This window comes from Galendromus occidentalis, unplaced genomic scaffold (assembly GCF_000255335.2).
Source record: "Galendromus occidentalis unplaced genomic scaffold, Mocc_1.1 scf7180000076951, whole genome shotgun sequence".
Taxonomy (NCBI): Eukaryota; Metazoa; Arthropoda; class Arachnida; order Mesostigmata; family Phytoseiidae; genus Galendromus; species Galendromus occidentalis.
This window is the reverse complement of record NW_003804940.1, coordinates 948,940-965,889: the sequence shown is the minus strand read 5'-3', so window position 1 is coordinate 965,889 and position 16,950 is coordinate 948,940. Positions and strand designations below refer to the sequence as shown.

Here is a 16,950-nt window from a genome sequence, read left to right as displayed (position 1 = left end):
CGCGCCGCTGGGTGCAGCTACATATACGACCGGAGTCAAAACTGCAAGATTGACTTCCTGCACGGAGACGCTGCAAAAAAAGCAAGGATGCGCGACTTGCTCTGTTTCACTGGTTTAGCGGAGAAAGCAAGCCTCTTACGCTCGCCCGCGTGTCGACCGCAATTGACATTGACCGTGCGTCTTTGCGTTTTGGGAAACGGGAATCGAAAGGATTCTAGTCGGGGGATAATTCTCTCGTGTACGTGATGATGAAAGAAAAAAACTGTCGTCGGAACAAATTGATTCTCAGTCTCACCTGAATTCGCCGCTCACCAAAATTCAACAATCGCAGGCTGGCTGCTGGTCCGGAAGAAACGAGCTCTCGCTGGGTGAACTTGCCGTGCTGTAAAGAGAAACACAAACCTGGAAATTGCCGCTTTAGTCCTGAGGAAGTGGTTGTGCCACGGAGAAGTGCGTACTCGAGCACCGTGAGGTTCGTAACCGCCCCAATTGAATTCTTTATATCTAGGTCATAATAATACTTTCCAACTCTCAAAGCGCATGCTTAGTCATACTAACACGGCCGAGTCGTCAGCACTGCACGCGCCCACGCATGCCCTTCCCCCGTCGACGTCCAGAAAAGCTCCAAGTCTAGCTCATCGCCGGCAGCTTTCTGCACGAACTTGAGATGTTGCCTTTCCCCTCGGATTTCGCTCCCCTGACGGCAGGAAGGTCGCCGCGACCGACGCCGTTGCTGAGACTGACTGAGTGAGATCTGTATGAATTCAACCGGGGAGGAATGACGCTGCATGACTGCAGTCCTCGTGGGCTCCCTTCTGCTTTTCGTTGAGATGTGGATATCTCGAGATTAGGCCCAGAGAAGCTGTCACTCGGCGTGTTGAACGTAGGAGGAACTGCCATGTATGAGTGCTCGGGTCTGCATAACTAGCTACTATATTTAATGTAGGTGTTGTGCGTGGTTTTTGACACAGCTGACGTCCCTCGCTTCTCCATCGTTCTAGTTGCGGTTCTAGCGGAATAGAAAGCCAATCTTGTCTTCGACCGAACAGCTGACCGCTCTCTGTGACTAGTTTTGCTTCCCGTCCATCAGAGCCCGCATGCCTTCTCTTTTAAGATCCCTGACGGCAGCATACTGTACGATTTCCGGGAATCAGCTCGCTAACGATAATTAAATAGTGACCGAGCCGGAATTCACATTGCATGCACCTGTGTACACTTTCGGAGAGCACCCTGGGACATCGCACCACTTGATCAAGCAGGATCTGCCACGAGCCCTTATCGCGAGGGCTCCTCGCCCCGAGGAGCACGTTTCCGATTGGACAGAGACAGAATTTGGTTTCTTAAACAAATCTAATGAAAGCATGAAGCTGTCGCCTCTTCTAGAGAAGCCTCTGCTCCGTCGGGTTCCGCCGGTTCCCGCATGGCTTCCGTACGGGCTGCTCGATTCCCGCCAGCCATTCCCCGCACGAGACAATGCCGATATGACGAGCAGACCGCGCTGACCTTTCGGCGATCCGTCGGTTTCTTCAGCATGTCAGCCGCTCGAGTGCATTCTGATGTTTTTGTTTCCCTCGTCTCGTCGGAAAAACGGTCTCCCGAGTGCCGGCATAATCAAGGAATCAATGCCAAGGACGTCGGCTGATGAATAAAATATGCCACTACTTATTAACTGTTTGCGGTCGACCTCTCGGACGTTAAGAATATCGCTATGCTGCCTGCTGCAAGATTCAGCAAGTGGAGCATTAATGTTGCACCAGATAAGTTCATTTCGCCGGCCTTCAGCGGGCCGTGATGGCGCTCTCGCTCCAGTTATATATGGATCTCTTGTTCCTTGCAGCTGCAGTTCAAGTTCATCATCGTCGAGCTCCTACGACGACGAGAACCCTCGGCTCTCGAACGGTGAAGCCAACGTCACGTTCACCCTAACCGTTAAGCAAGGGAATCAGATGGGACAGACAGCGTCTGATAGCTCAGAGGACAAAAAAGATTTCAGACTACGCGATCTCAGCATTATAAAAACAATAGGTGAGTATTTTCTTCTCCTTCCAGAGCTCTGGAAGAACGAGGTGAGGCGACTTTCGAGAAAACTACAGATACTCAGAATCGCGTCTCGACCGTTCCCTGAATCGAAGGAAACGAGAAACTTTGAAGCTCGGCGGCGGCGGGAAGATCTCGGGCACAAGTAGCGAAGAGTTGACGAAGGTGTTGAGTGTCGAGAGTACTGTTCGGTCGCCCTCGCGCAGATGGCGTTCCCTCCCCCGCTGTCATAGACGGTCATCGTTTGAATTCAGAGTTGTCGAACGCTGAGAGTAATGAACTCTCCCGCCGTACGACTATTGCTGGGACGTCGTTTCCCTAGAAATCCCGAGATAGACATCGGCCAGTCGCAGGCCGCCAACCGACGCGGACGCGTGCCGCGGAACTTCCCTCAAAGTAAGAACGAGTTCTGCGGGAGCGATTCCCGTTTCCAGATTCTCTCCCGAGCCGGAACACCAGGTGGAGGCTTCCAGAGTTTTAATCCATTCATCTCGAAGATCACGGGCCCTTATTAGCAGACCTGCCACCTGCCGACGAGAAGGCACGGGAAGGGCTTACCCGGAGCCAGAACGTATACTCGATTCAGGAAGGCCAGATAAGAACAAAACTGCGGAAAACTCGTTCCCAGTGTGGTCTTTCCCGACTCAAGTGACCTCCAGGGAGCTGGTGAATGAGGTCACGGATGAAGACAGGAGCTGTTTCTCCTCAGAGCCCTGCTCGACGACTCCTGTGCTAGCCAGGCGCATAATGCCTTTTTAATAAGCTGGCGGCTGGAAAAATCGACATTCGGTTTCCACGCGGTGGAAGTGAGCCGCAGCTGAGACAGATTCACCCAGAGAATGCATTCTATTCTGTTTCAACGACGATTTCTGCTGTCGTCTCTATTATTCCCAAACAAGGCCGAGGTCAGACTAGAGTGAGGCGCACTAGAAGAGAGACACTCCATAGAATCTCGCAGCTCCGCTTTCATTCCCATTCTCCTCTCGTCGCAATGTAGGTTCCAGAGAAGTCTTTCTCGCCTATCGATCCACTGGGTCCCAGCCTGTCTCATTCAGTGTCGCTGTTCACGACATCCGAGGAAGGGCTTCGCGCGTACAGCGGGTCAGCGCGAGCCCACGCTTTTCGAACGGAGCGGAACAAAATCTAAGGAAATCCATGTCTCGAGGAAATTTCATTTTCGGACTCAATAGGGACCCTTTATTGAGCCGGCTGATGTAAACACCGTTCCTTTCGGGTTTCGCCGCGATAATGGTGGCTTTGACGTGTCTCGCGCTGGTGGCGCCCCGAGGTCCCAACGTTGTGCTGACGCACTAGCCCACGGATCCTTAGAGCGAGCTGTTTCCCTTCGGCTGATGAAGAGTTCCATCGGAGGAGAAAATCTCTTCCGCAACCACAACTATGCTGTCGGCAATTATTCCGCTGAATCTAATTTCATCGGTTCGGTGCAAGTGTCAGCAGACGGGGGTTCTCATCGCAAACGTCAAGACGGAGAAGAAGAAGAAGAAGGAACGAGGCGGCTTCTCGCAGTCGGAATAATCTATCCGCTATGCCGCACACCGGAAACGCTTGCCGGAGAGATGTCTCGATGGGTGCAACAACCGGATGAGACTCGACGGAACACAAAGAAATGATCCGCGGACAGTGCCCGAAAGTGGCAATAACCGACCAGTCCTCGTGGTTAGCTATGACGATTGCTCAATTAGCCTGACAGTCAGGTGGCCTTCCGGGTATTCCTCCTCTGGCTTTCAGCTGCGATAATTCCTTTTGCGTGAGAGCAAATCCGCAGAGAATCGACGAATCTGGCCACTTCTTATTGGTTTCGTCGCCGACGCGAGCAGCCACATCGTCACACCCGGAAGTGTCCAAAAGGAGCAGGGATTATTGGTTGGGCGATGCGAGCAACCACGCAAGCCGGCGAAGGGACAGAGAGGCACTCAGGTCGTTGCTTCGTCAGGCTCAAGAAAACAAGGGGAGAATCAACAATCTGCGCATCGGGCCCACAGCTTCCCACCGGAGAAAAACAAAGATGTCCGAGAGAATTAGATCGCAAATCGGATTGCGACAGTCGCCAAAAGACACCAGCGAGCGAGCCATCCCCATTAGGAATGTTCGTTGGGTCTCTACGGCGACATCGACGTAGAAGATGAAGCTCTGGAGACTGATGATGACTGAGACGGAGCTTATCCATGGGCGCCAGCGAACACGACTCGACTCAGCTCCCATTGCCGTCCGGAACTCATTCGGTCCTCCTCGGAATCGCTTCTTAAAACGTGAGACATCCGCGACTGCTCATCAAAATTGTCCCTATTGAAGTCGCGAGCCGAGACCTGAGTGAAGTTCATTCACCCCCTCTCTGCCTACCACCCGAGTCCCGAGGCCTGACAAATGCCTAGTTACTTTTCACACGGAAATCATTTCGAATGCGAGCGTCTTTCGAGCGTCCGAAGCGCCGTTTTTCCGTTTCACATCATCGGTCGATTCAGACTCGTCGTCGCTTGAAATCATCATCAGCCCCACAAATGACTCGCCTAATGAACTCCGGCGTGAAAACGGAAAACTCTCGCCCACTTGGAGAAGAGTGGCATGGGACTGAAGTTCTTTGAGTCCTGTCGAGGACTCGTTCGAATCTCGACTTCCTCGCAACCTCGAGCTCGTCGTCAGTCTTTCCGGCGTATAGGTACACGAATCCGAAAGGGAAAACGTCGACCATGTCATCGGTTTGAGGCTCCAAGATCTGCGTTGGGGAATCTCTAGAGAAGAGGAAGAAGTTCCTGACGGAACGAAACGAAAATTTTCCAGACTGTATTGTCGTGTCAATAGCATTCTCTCTTCATTCATTCACTCGGTCAATCAAACACAAACATTATTTCATTCGTCTCACCGACTGATTCAGAGCTACGTGTCTCGGCTTCATAGCCTTCTCGGCAATCATCTAAATGGAAGCTTTTGTCATATTCAGCGGATATCGAAGACGAAGCTTCTTTTGTTCGTGTTCGTATCCATGAATGACTTCGTCATTAAATTGCGCCGCACAGAGAGACTCTGACTGATGAGACCTTGAAGCTAGTATCGATCGACCCTTCTGGTGGCGGCCACGGCCAAGGCCATCACGAGCGCGTTTGATATGACCACGTAAATTCCATGGAACGTCGCTGAATTCCTAATAGCCTGCTGCAAGCCCTTGTCGGATACCGTGGGTCGTAACTCTTGAATTGTTTCCCGAGCCAGAATAAATGAACGGGTCGAGAGGAATGCGCCGCCCGTCGTGGGTGGGTGGGGATCCTCGACTGGAAACTGTGACACCTACTCTGAGACGACGAGAGCTCCACCGGCATCTCAGACGGAATTCCGGGAGCGAACGAGCGAGACCAGATAGTTCAGAATGTTTACACATTGCTGCCGGCGCTCTCCGTCAATGCCACGTGGACTCCGATGAATGGCGTCTCGCGTCGAGTGCGTATAGGCATTCCCAGCCGTCGACGGAAAGGTCAAAGGAATGGACACCTGCAAAGTGCAAAATCCCATGTCGCGCTTTTGCTTTGCCCCCGGGCTCCCGCTATCGAGACCGAGGTCTCCGGATGTTTTGAGAACGAGAAGGCGCCTCTGGGTCTGGAAGTGTCTATGAAACTTGTCAGTCCGTCAATCAAACATCAAAATTTCCAGTCAAGCTCTCGCTGAAATCGGGATCCCCGTGTTAGTTTCAGCGGGAGTTCGCCTCGAGAGTGAGATATCTCCGGAGCTGCCTTACCATCGATGAGGTTCGGATAGCGTTCCCTCGGAAATCGATTTCCGCTGCTGATCTCGCTCGAGGTCGCTCGTCTCGTGTGCTCATCAAGTGCAAGGCGCCGATTATTGTCTCGGTCCTTGCGGTTGACATTTAGGCTTCAACCACGGCAGCTTCTCGTCTTACGATGGCACGCGACCATCTCAGAATGAATTCCTACTCGTGACATGTCACCAAAACTTTTGATTAAAACGCCATTGAGGCTAGAGATCGTCGCCGAATCAGGCTCCCTTTGGGACATCTGACAGCAACAAGGGAGCCTGCGGCGAGCGACTTTACAGTCTCTCGCTGCGTGATTGCCTATGAAATCTGATCGAAGGCCAAATCATCGACCTGTCGACCTGCTCGTCAGCGGCAAGATTGATGACGGATGGAGGAACGAAGTGATTGTTCGATCGACCAAGCTGGCGAGCAAGCGTAGAACTGACTGCATATAAACATCGCTGCGGGTTCCCACGGCTTCGAGCGTGTTGTCGTGAGACAGGTCTCAGTCAGTCAGACGATCATTCGCTGACGTCAGTCATTTCTGCGGTCGGCCTTCTCCTATGGCGGCAGCGGTGGCGCTGCGGCGACTCGATATCATACAGGGAGTGTTGAGCTAGCAACAAAAACGCGATCTCCTAAATCTTAACCGAAAACCATCCGAGATACTAAAGATAGGATGAAATCGAATGTCGGCGATTTTTTCCCCAAGATGAACTGATCGTGGACCCTTTCTCGAAGTACTCGCGGACCTAGACATCGGGCAAGATGCGAACGCTCAGAAAACTTAAGGTCAGGACCCTTGAGCTCCTCCAAGGTCCCTTTTGTGCCGCCTCAGACCCGTCAGTGGAGCGGCGTCTGGATCCGACCGGGCAGCGAACATCGCATTGGGGGTCGGTAACACCGCAGATTACGATCAATGGAGAAGAAGATGCGGTTTAATCTTCTCTACCGTGGGTGGTGAACAACAATCGCTATAGCCGCTTTCTTCGGTGGGTCAGAGCCCTCCACTGTATTTTGGGACCGCGCTGTCTCGGAGAAGATAGGCCTGGAGGAACGACCTTGAGAGAGCTGATCGTTTGTCGCCAATGAACGGCAAACGCTCACCCTTCCTCTCCAGCGAACGAATGAGCTCGCCCATCGACCGGCTTCCCTGAAGAGTTTCGGAGGATATTATTCCACGATGGGAACAAGCTCACTGACAGGAAAGGGAATGGCGCTCAGCGCGAAATATCAAGAGGTGCTCGGGCATCGGAGACCGACATTATGCTTATCGTTCTTATTCCTTGTGGCCCGAGCTCTTTGGGGCCTGCACGCGCTCTCGATCTCGTTCATCTGACCTAATATCGTGCTGTATTCCTTATTGCCTTATCGGGATCGAGGGAACCTGGGAGGCATCGACAGTAGCCCCATGATTTTCGCTCCCATGAATGCCACGTCTGCTGTGCCTCGACCGTTCATTCATACGATTGCTCCTCATCGTTCGTCCGCGCGTGCCGGGAAATATATTGTAACAGACGTCTCTCGCAGTGACACTTCTTACTCATCAGAGCCACTCCCCGACTCTCGTACAGTCTCTATAGCTCTCGCGTGTTTCACGATGAGCCTGAGCCGAAAGCTTCGCTGGGGAAGTATATTGTACTTACGATAATAATCGTTGTGTAGTTCTACCCGAACCGATCGACGGATTCATACAAAGCGATGATTTTTGTGCCGCCGATGTATCGTTCACATCGTTTAGGCTGCCTTGTGGAAGAGGCAGGAGCAGCAGACGAAAGAATGAACGTTTGCGTGTACGTGTGAGCGTGCTCTCGTGCGTACCGGTTCCTATACCCGTTCGCCAACCCGTTCAGCTAGCGGTCGCGGGTGGACGAGCGAGCACCCGCGATTCTGCGGTCTCACTGGCTCACCACCACGCGATAAAGCGTAAAGATAAACACGCTTGACAGGAAGCAGAAGCGACCGTGTTCTTGGAGTTGCTTCAGAGTGGTGGGTGAGGCTACATCATTTCGCTATCTTTGGACCAATGAGTAAGAAGTGGTTGTTTCAACCAGCCGCCGCCGAGAGATGAGCTGCGAGAGGTGGTGGTCAGTGCGACGTTTCTAGCAGATCACAAAAATCATCTTTCTCGCTGCGGCTGTCGTAGTCATCACCGTCATCGTCGGGGAAGCTTGGCAATTGTTTAATGGTGTCGAGAAGCACAGGAAGAGATACCTGGGTTTGCGGTCGCCTTTCAAGGTGGCGTGCTAACCAGACAACTGTGCTACGATTCGCTCTGCTGGAACAAACCAGCCTAATGAGGCTGTTCTTCTCCTCATTCACTGAGCTCATTCAGATCACCTCGTATCTTTGAGGGTGGTCTGGCCTCGAAATCCGCTTGATCGGAAAAGCTGGGAAAGGTTCGTGATGGAAAGTGTGGGTTTTATCGACAAGGTTTCATCGCCGGCGTGTACACATACTTCTCTCGTATGAGGAAACAACTCTTGAAATATTCACACAATCGATACAATCTCTCCGTCGGTTGGTCGGATCGATCGACCAGCTACGCAGTTTCGCGGCGATAGAGGAGATGAGGAAAATAAGACTCGAAAACCGCGGGGCAGCTCCTTGTTGGCCTCCGGCCTGGTGAAAATCGTAGGAACTCCGCGGAGGCTCTGGATGATTCACCGTCAATTCGAGGGGCGATTCCGGGTCGTCACACTAAGCGTGGGCAACGAGGGTTAAACCCTCGGACATCTTAGGAACAATAAATTTTTTATCCATTCCGCGCGGTGTCGATAAATTCCCCCGACTGGGAAGACCCACGGCTCAGAACGGTGCTCCGAGGGAGTTAGATCCCACTTTCAGAGCGATCAGAGTTTTTTCTCCTTGTTTGTTGCACCTTTTTGTTTCGTTTCCCTGATGGTCTGTCATTGACGAGAGAAAGTGTCGGAGATCCAAGAGCGAATCCGACAAACACTGGGCTCCGACTAATTGATGTCGCCGATCGAATGTACAAGCTCAAACGTGTACTCGACAGGGATTGACCCTTGAGCCAATCCGTACTGGGAATCTCGGACAGCGGAGGGAGTGACGGGAAACCCGGGACGAGACGAAATATCCTAGAGCTGGAGTGCGTATACGTCGCATCGTCCGAGTGCTTTTGTCAAGAAAATATCTTTCGGGAATTCTTCAGCTGAGTGCATGGAAAAAGCCGCTAAGCGAACAGATGGCTAGCGCAGATGATATCGAGTGTTAAGACGACATCGGGAACATAGCTGAGTTGGAGGCGAGAGCATTGTCGTCGCAAAAGAAGCGCAGCCCGAGACGTACAGAGCGACAAACAAATAGACGACGCCGAACGTTGAGGGCTCCGCCTCCTTGCTTGAATTACGAAACAACGTGTTGAACGGAAAGCGAGACATCGTCTCAATTTATGGCTAAAGGAGTCTGACCGGTGAAATGAGCAGTGCGACGAGGCCTTGGAGAATGAAACGCCCGCGTCATCAGCTCGCTCTGTTTGGCCGACAAAACCATTAGAGCGTTTAGTGTGCATTTGCACCGCCCATCGCTGCATGAGTTAGTGCTGCGGCCGGTGCTCTTACCGCGAGACACACGAACCGATGCACGAACGCACGCAGACCAAACAACAAACGAACTAAAGTTATCAAGCGAATCCCTTGAACCATGGATAAGCGGAAACGTTCAAATTCGTGGAAGATCAGCCGAGCGTCACACGAGCCGCTGTTTCGAGCCCCAGCTTGTTCCAGGCACGTTCGATGATCATGAAGTGGAATTTTTCAGAAGTTTTCGCCCAGTCTGGATCCGCAGTTCCCGGTAGGTCGGTGATAGGCCGCCAGTTGGGACGGCGGGGAAGTTCGCGCAGTCCCGACCTGAATCTCCAAGGATGCGTTCATTAATTCGCGCTGTACTGCTTACGCTAACTCGCTTTGCGGAGTGAATTCATAAAGAGGAATGAGCATCCTTGAGGAACTTTCATCACTCCCAGCCGACGTACTTGTTTGGAATCCCCTCATTTTCGACGTATTCCATAACTTTTCCGCATCCTTCAGGGCAGCCCCGCGCTCGGCATTTCTATGGGAACCTGATGTTAGCCGAGACTACCCACGATCTGTGTCAGACTTCCGGGGCGGGAATCGTAAATGATGGCTGGAAACGAATTCACGCGAGCTGCGATGCAGAGAAAATCCCTCGAGGCCCTGGGAGCAGTCGGGACTCTTGGAAGAACTCGAGTCTCTCAATGAAAGGCGGCCGAGCAATAATTTGACAATTTCCACTGGTATCCACTGATGGCTCCCATGCTCCGTTATTAGTCTACACGAACGGGACACGCTCAAGATGGTCCTGAGTTTGAGGCTAGAGGAACGTCAGATAGTTCATCGGTTATCACCTCCAGGGGGAGGTCCTTCGCCGCGGAGTCCCGGTAATGGAAGTCGAGCCGTAGACCAAGCTGACAGAGCTCCGAGAGAAACAGAGCGGAACCTTGCAGCCGTAGGGAAGCTCGTTGGGAGCTGTGTCAAATTCGGTCGGTCACACAATTACAGCGCAAGTTGTTAAGCTGATCACAATTAAGTCACCTCCCGTCGAGTCTCTTCTGGCACAACGAACATCTCCTCCACGAGGGGTGAAAATGAGGGAATAGGGTATTTTTATATGGCTGCCCCAGATTGAAGGGTGTATCAGGCTGTCTGGGATGGATGTCCGACTCGTCCCATGACTTTCCGGAGATTCGTATGCAGGGAGAGATAGACAATCAGAGTTATGAATAGAAATCTCTGTGTCGGGGCCCTGGACCGGAAATCGAGGCTACCTGTTGTTGCTGAGAGTGGTCCCGTCCACCAGGACGTTCCTGCTAGCTACTCGATCTGTTCGCCAGTCACCCTCCGTCTCCATGTTCGAGCGGGAAAGTCTTCCGATTTTTCGCCGCAGCGAAAATAAATACATCCATCGCTGAGAGACACTGTTGCCGTGCGTAAAATGAGTGCTTCATACGTACATATGCAGGTACCTGCCCCGTTTCCATAAATGACGTTATGAGCAAAATCGGATTCTTCGAGTAAATAAGTTTCGGCGCTAGCAACACCGACGGCGGCAGCAGCTCCGGCAGCGAGATGTGGGTGGCCTTTGCGGGCGTAGTTAATACGCAGATGGATCTGATATTCCACATCTGCATCGAGGTCAGACACTTTTGGAGGCCGTAGCGGACCTCCCGAGAACAATTCGCAACTCCCGGGTGGTCATTCACCAAGTTTGGCTCGCTATCCACTCAGCCGCTTGCTTAACAGCTCGTGGCTCAGGCTCCGCGCTCGTTTAATGATAGGAGCGTGTGCGCCCTAATGCCGCGGATAGATCCCGCGGGGATGGGGAAGGATAATCGCTGTACCCGTCCAGCTGGGAATAATTGATTGATACCGACTGCCGCACATAGCGTGAGAAGAGATTGTCGCAGACAGCGAAAATCGACGACGTGGGAATCCAGTTCTTCGGAATGAACTCCTCAACGCCGACAAGAAGACGACGAACACCCTCTCGTCCCTCGTCGTCAGCGTCTCGAGTGGTTTGATGTCGAGGATCGGAAGAAGTCCCCGTCTGGGTCTAGCTTCGGCCTTTGGCTCGGGAAATAGGCATTCGAGCCTTCATACGAAACCTACGTGCTGCCATATGCGCGAGCATCTACAGTTCTCATTTGTGTGGAGGCTTGAATTAGTATGGCCCACTTGGCCACAAGTCGGAACTTTGACAACAGGCGTCTCGAAGCTCGTACCTCGTAGAACTGTTCGCATCTCAAAGCGTCGGTCTCTCACCGATGACGGTACAACGTAGCTTGCCGGCTAGCTGGCTGGCTGGGCCGAGTGGTCTCGGCGGTACCAAAAGCCTTCTCCGGGCTCACTTTAATATTCGAGTGGGTCGCCTTAATGGCTATGGACGGAGGCAATAATTCCGCAAGACGAGTGTTCGTACGATAGACAAGGCATTCGTTTATCGTCGCTGAATGACGACTTCTCTGGCGCGTCCCCCGTCTGGGTGGGCATGTAATCCGCTGGAGCGTCGGAAAGTTCGTCGCAGCTCAACACTTGAAGATTTCATTGAATTCGGAGCTTGGCATGCGACCATCAATAGACGGTGGGACTCGAGCAGCGTGTGTTGCTCGAACGATCAGGGAGCTCTGAGATTTTTTCTAAGTCTGAGATATTCTCCAAATATTCCCTCGTCCCCTCTGTTTTCATAAAAGTTCCTGCAGAACTCTAGCGGTCGAGGCGCTCTCATCACATGCCCCTTCCGCCGGATGTGATTCCACCCGCATTCCAACGATTGTATTGTTGAAGTTTGCGTTTCCTTCCAGGCACCGGAACCTTCGGAAGAGTTTGCCTATGCCGAGCCCGCAACGAATTCTATGCTTTGAAAATAATGCGCATAGAAGACGTGATACGCCTCAAACAGGTGAGTAAACGCTCTCGGCGGGAGTAATCCGCTCCCCACAGAAGTTGCGATCCTTCCGCAGCGCTTTTCAACGCTGCCATACGCTATAGGCAGCCATAATACATCTCTGGATCCCGGCATTCCCGTTCCACGTGCAGTCAGATATCCTTGAAATCGAATTTTCATCCTCCCCTCCACTCATGAGTTACGGGAGTCTTCACGATTCGCCGTGGCGGTAACAATGCCGCATCTCTCCCGATCCCGAGTGTCCTAATCTCTGCTCGTAATTCGTCGAACTGTCCACTGAAATTAGATTTTCAATCGCCGACTGATAGAAGGCATTGATTGGACTATTTTTACCGCAGGTCGATCATGTGCGGAGCGAGAAAACGATTCTTCAGCATGTGCACCACCCCTTCATCATAAAGTGAGTATCGGGCAGGGAGAATCGGAATGAATATGAGCGGAGGGGAATAATCTTAGCGTGGGAGCCTGACCTCCGACTAAAATCGGACGTCGCTAGGAAGGGGCCAGTCATCGATAGTCTGATCGAGGAGAGTGTTATTGATACTTTCGAGCAGCTTTCTCGTGGCCGACGAAGTAGATGATGTTGGATAAGACTTGGTTTCGCAACCGGAGCTGTCTGCTATTCGCGGGATGCAGTCTCGACGGATCAAAATGAGTCAAGCCCGCCCTGCCCCAGATTTGCGTCTCTACGGATTCTCCCTCGCGGATTATATCGCTGAAAAGCTCTCGGACGTACCTACCTTCTGGGATGAGCATCTGTCAGCTACAAAATCCTGGCACCCACCGCCTGAGCTTTTCTCGGGGGATGCTCTGTAGCGAGTGATACAAGTGGTCAAGGGAGGCGTGCGAGACTGGGTTCGGCGGCGACGAAGAAAGGTTTTCCGAGCGCTCGTTGGTTGCCGATCGCCGTTGAGCGGAAGAAAGTTGCAGTTTCTGAGAGATACACCCTTACGTTGCAGGCTCCTGTGGACCCATCACAGTAATAGCGCTCTCTACATGCTGCTCGAATACGTCGCCGGCGGCGAACTATTTACTTATCTACGGAATGCGGGAAAGTTCTCAAATGCTGCGGCCATTTTTTACGCCAGCGAAATCGTTCTAGCCCTGGAGTACCTCCATTCGAAAAACATTGTCTACCGGTGGGTACCGCCCTAAATTTTGCCCGTCTCGCTGGACGTGTCCCCCTCTGAAGGAGGAGGAATAGTGTCGGCGTAATATATTTTCCTTGGCCAGAAGGTCTGTCGTGACTCTCGTCTCCCCTTCCCTTGTAGAGATCTCAAACCAGAGAATCTGCTCCTCGACACAGCCGGCCACCTGAAAGTAACGGACTTCGGGTTTGCCAAGCAGCTTACGGACCGAACATGGACCTTGTGCGGGACACCAGAGTACCTCGCTCCCGAAATCATCCAGAGTAAAGGTGTGTCCCACGTTGACGGGAGATAGAATAAAATGTGATAATTTTTCGACTTCCGCGAACCGTCGATTCGAGTCGGGCATCCGGTTCCAATGGCAGAGATAAGCTGCCTTTCGAGATAAGCAGGCTGCGGCATCCGAGTTGGAAGGGCGTACCCTTTGGAAACGGTAAAAAGCAGAGCATAGGCGTGACAGATGCACGCATTGACCGGACTGTATGCAGCACTTACGTGATTAAATAGACATCGCCAGCGACGATAACGGCTCCGAAGGTAGAGAGTAGAGACTGAAGATCTTATCGATCCGACTTTCCGCGAGCTGAGCCGTACGATTAACCCGACACCGCGTCGGCCGCAGGAAGCGTTCGAGGAGCAGCTCAGGAAGGAAGCCAATCAGGCCCAGGAAAGGAGATGGGTGGGCCACACGGTATCCGCTTCGAATCGTGTTTCTGGCCCGGCGCAGACTCTAGTAGATTCTCGGGTTTGACAGTAGAAAAAATAAGGGAATAGAGCGATAGGCTTGCCCGCTGAATTTATGTGCCTCACGTGGAGCCGAATCGTAGGGGTGATCTGGGGATTCAAGTCACGTTCGCGGACTTCTAGCCCGAGGAGGTTTTGATCGGGTTTCGCGAGGGTTGTTTTCGAGAAGATTGCTTCCTTTGAAAATGCGATGAGGAAACATGCGCGAGGCGGACGCCGACCTTTGGATGGGTATGCATTACTGCCAACAGAGATGGATGACAGAGTCCCTGTCTGCGAGGGTCTTCCTCCACGTCATCTCACTTGCATTGCTCCCAGCTTCGCTTGTCACTCTCGTGCCATGTGCGAGGTCTTAGGTGTTTCCCGGACGGAGAGAAACATGAGGGCTAGGCCGATGATGTTGATCACATGAGGACGGAGAGAAACGCGACGGACTGGAGACCGCAGGATGCCTAAGAGAGGTTTAACGGAGAGCGAAGAGAAGGCTGGGTCGCTGGAGGGCACTCTCTGTTGGCTCCGCCGCGTCGAAAATAATCCATACGTACACGCGTGTGGAAGACGTAATTGTCTCCGTACGTACCAACGACGCAGCCGAGCCGCGAGAATTATCGAGTAATTACTTGACAAGGCGCCAAACTGTGCGCTCCCTCACACTTTCGGTCTCCAAGCCTCGGCTCCGTCAAAGCTGTATTGCGCGGATCGTGTTGACCCAAGCAGCAGTCACCGTCGGATCGAATGACTGGTCGCGATCGCCTTATGTATATTTCCTCACGCATGGGCCAAACTCGCATCTTGCGGATCGGTGCATTGGGCTCATCTCGGAGCCCTGAGATTCTAAACGAATAAGGAGACTCGATTCAGGACTCTCGGTACAAGACAGCCTTCTCGTAGTGACCATAGAAATCCAACGAGAGATCCCGGGGCCCAAAGGCGCTAATTTCCCCGAGACAGGAATATCCCTCCGAGCTCTTACGTTCGTTCCTGAATCCACTTGTGGGTGATCGATGGCTTTGTGGATTCGTCGTTTCTGCGTATCGTATTCTGAAGGCAGCTCAGAGCGGGCGATTCGTTGAACGATTGCCTGGACTTCGATCCAGGAGGCGAAGGCCGCTGAGGAGCTCCTCGTTTCTAAAATACTATTCCATGCCAAGCCAATCCTATGGAGAATCGAGCCTAACGTTCCTCGTTCCGTCATTCTCCAGGTCACAACAAAGCCGTAGACTGGTGGGCGCTCGGCATTCTCATTTTCGAAATGCTATGTGGGCATCCCCCGTTCTACGACGATAACCCTTTCGGGATTTACGAGAAAATTCTCGCCGGAAATATCGACTGGCCAAAACATCTCGTCGCAGACGCTAGGGACATTATCAAAAGACTTCTGGTAAGTTCGAGAGCGCTACCGCAGCGGCATTTTGTGGCGAAAGAGAGAGTTCGCGCCTGAGCTCGGTCTAGGCTCCTCCTCCAATGGAATTCAATGAAACCTCGACTCCTTCAAGGTTGTCGAACGATCGAAGCGGCTGGGATCGATGAAAAACGGCGCCGACGATGTCAAACGGCATCGGTGGTTTTCATTGGTGAATTGGCACCACGTCTACATGAAACGAGTTCGAGTAAGTATGTCTATTCGCCATCAGGAGAACTTTCGCATTCGTCTAATCCACTCAGGAGGTTCTAGCGCTTGGTCTCTATGATAAAGCGCCATGACACTGCGTGCGAATGGAGATCAAGGTCATGGATTAGTGAATTGGTTTGCTCTTTTTGCTCCGCGCGGCTCCCACCGGGAAGACCGACAATGGAGCGCAGCGGGTTATTTGATGAGGTCTGGGGTGCAAATCGCTTCCGGGCAGCAAAGTTTTGGCCATGCACGAAGTCTCCGTCATAACTTTGGAAACCCCGAAAAGTACAGAGCTTCTTCGGGCTTCCGATAGGGTGGTATAAGGAGCAACCCCAGGGTGGAATGCCATCTCACGGCCTCGTACTTTAAAATTCAGAAGTCCTCGAAGCTTCCACTCAAGGTGTCGTTGTTCGTCACGATGACAACAGCTGGCGACGATGCCGCACGGAAAGCTGTCAATGATGATGATGATAATACTTCCTTTACAGCCGCCCTTCGTGCCATCCGTTTCGTTCGATGGCGACACGACGAATTTCGACGAGTACGACGAAAAAGAAGTCGACTTACGCGACGATGTTGACAGTGACGACGACTCGTTTTTCGGTGACTTCTAGGCGTTGAATATAAATAAATATATGTACAAGATGGAGAAGACCATAAGAAATATGTTTATATACCTCGCAGACGAAACGACAAAGCGGAGGCTATTTGTGATAAAACTGAAATCGAATGTCTATTACTATTACCGATGCATACTCTTCGAATACATCGATCGGTCTTAGGACCTTGTGAAACTCTTTCTGGGGAACGAGAGTCTCCGAACTGTTATGATTTCCGTCTATACGGTTTGTTACCGTTCCCGACCGGAGCATGATCCCCGGCGATACGAGTGAATCTCAGTTTAAAATAAACAATGCTTACCTCGCAACGCCAGCGTCTTTCTTTCCGGACGCATATTCCTTTCGTCATCAGATACTGGACATATGATATTTTCGGGCACACCGGGAAGGGGGCCGGATCTCAGCCAGAAAGTCTCGGATCTGAGCTCAATATGCCCAACGGGCTCGATGAGGAGATCTGATCGACTCGAGGGATACAAGGAGTGCGGGAGCTGATTCGGTCCCGGTGAGAGCATGCGACATGGAGGTCGCACGAGGTCTCGTCCTCTCTGGTAGCCTGGTAGCGTGAGCGCT

At 52.3% G+C, this 16,950-nt stretch overlaps 1 protein-coding gene across 1 annotated transcript; it reads left to right on the top strand.

The window, feature by feature from the left end:
- Positions 1-436: 436 nt before the first annotated feature.
- Positions 437-16,464, top strand: LOC100897766 (cAMP-dependent protein kinase catalytic subunit PRKX). The gene is made up of 9 exons (XM_003740468.1): positions 437-472; positions 1,838-2,025; positions 12,147-12,244; positions 12,589-12,650; positions 13,210-13,389; positions 13,522-13,667; positions 15,345-15,523; positions 15,639-15,752; positions 16,246-16,464. The coding sequence occupies exons 2-9, from the start codon at positions 1,947-1,949 to the stop codon at positions 16,369-16,371; spliced, it is 984 nt and encodes a 327-aa protein (XP_003740516.1). The 5' UTR covers positions 437-472; positions 1,838-1,946; the 3' UTR covers positions 16,372-16,464.
- Positions 16,465-16,950: the final 486 nt, after the last annotated feature.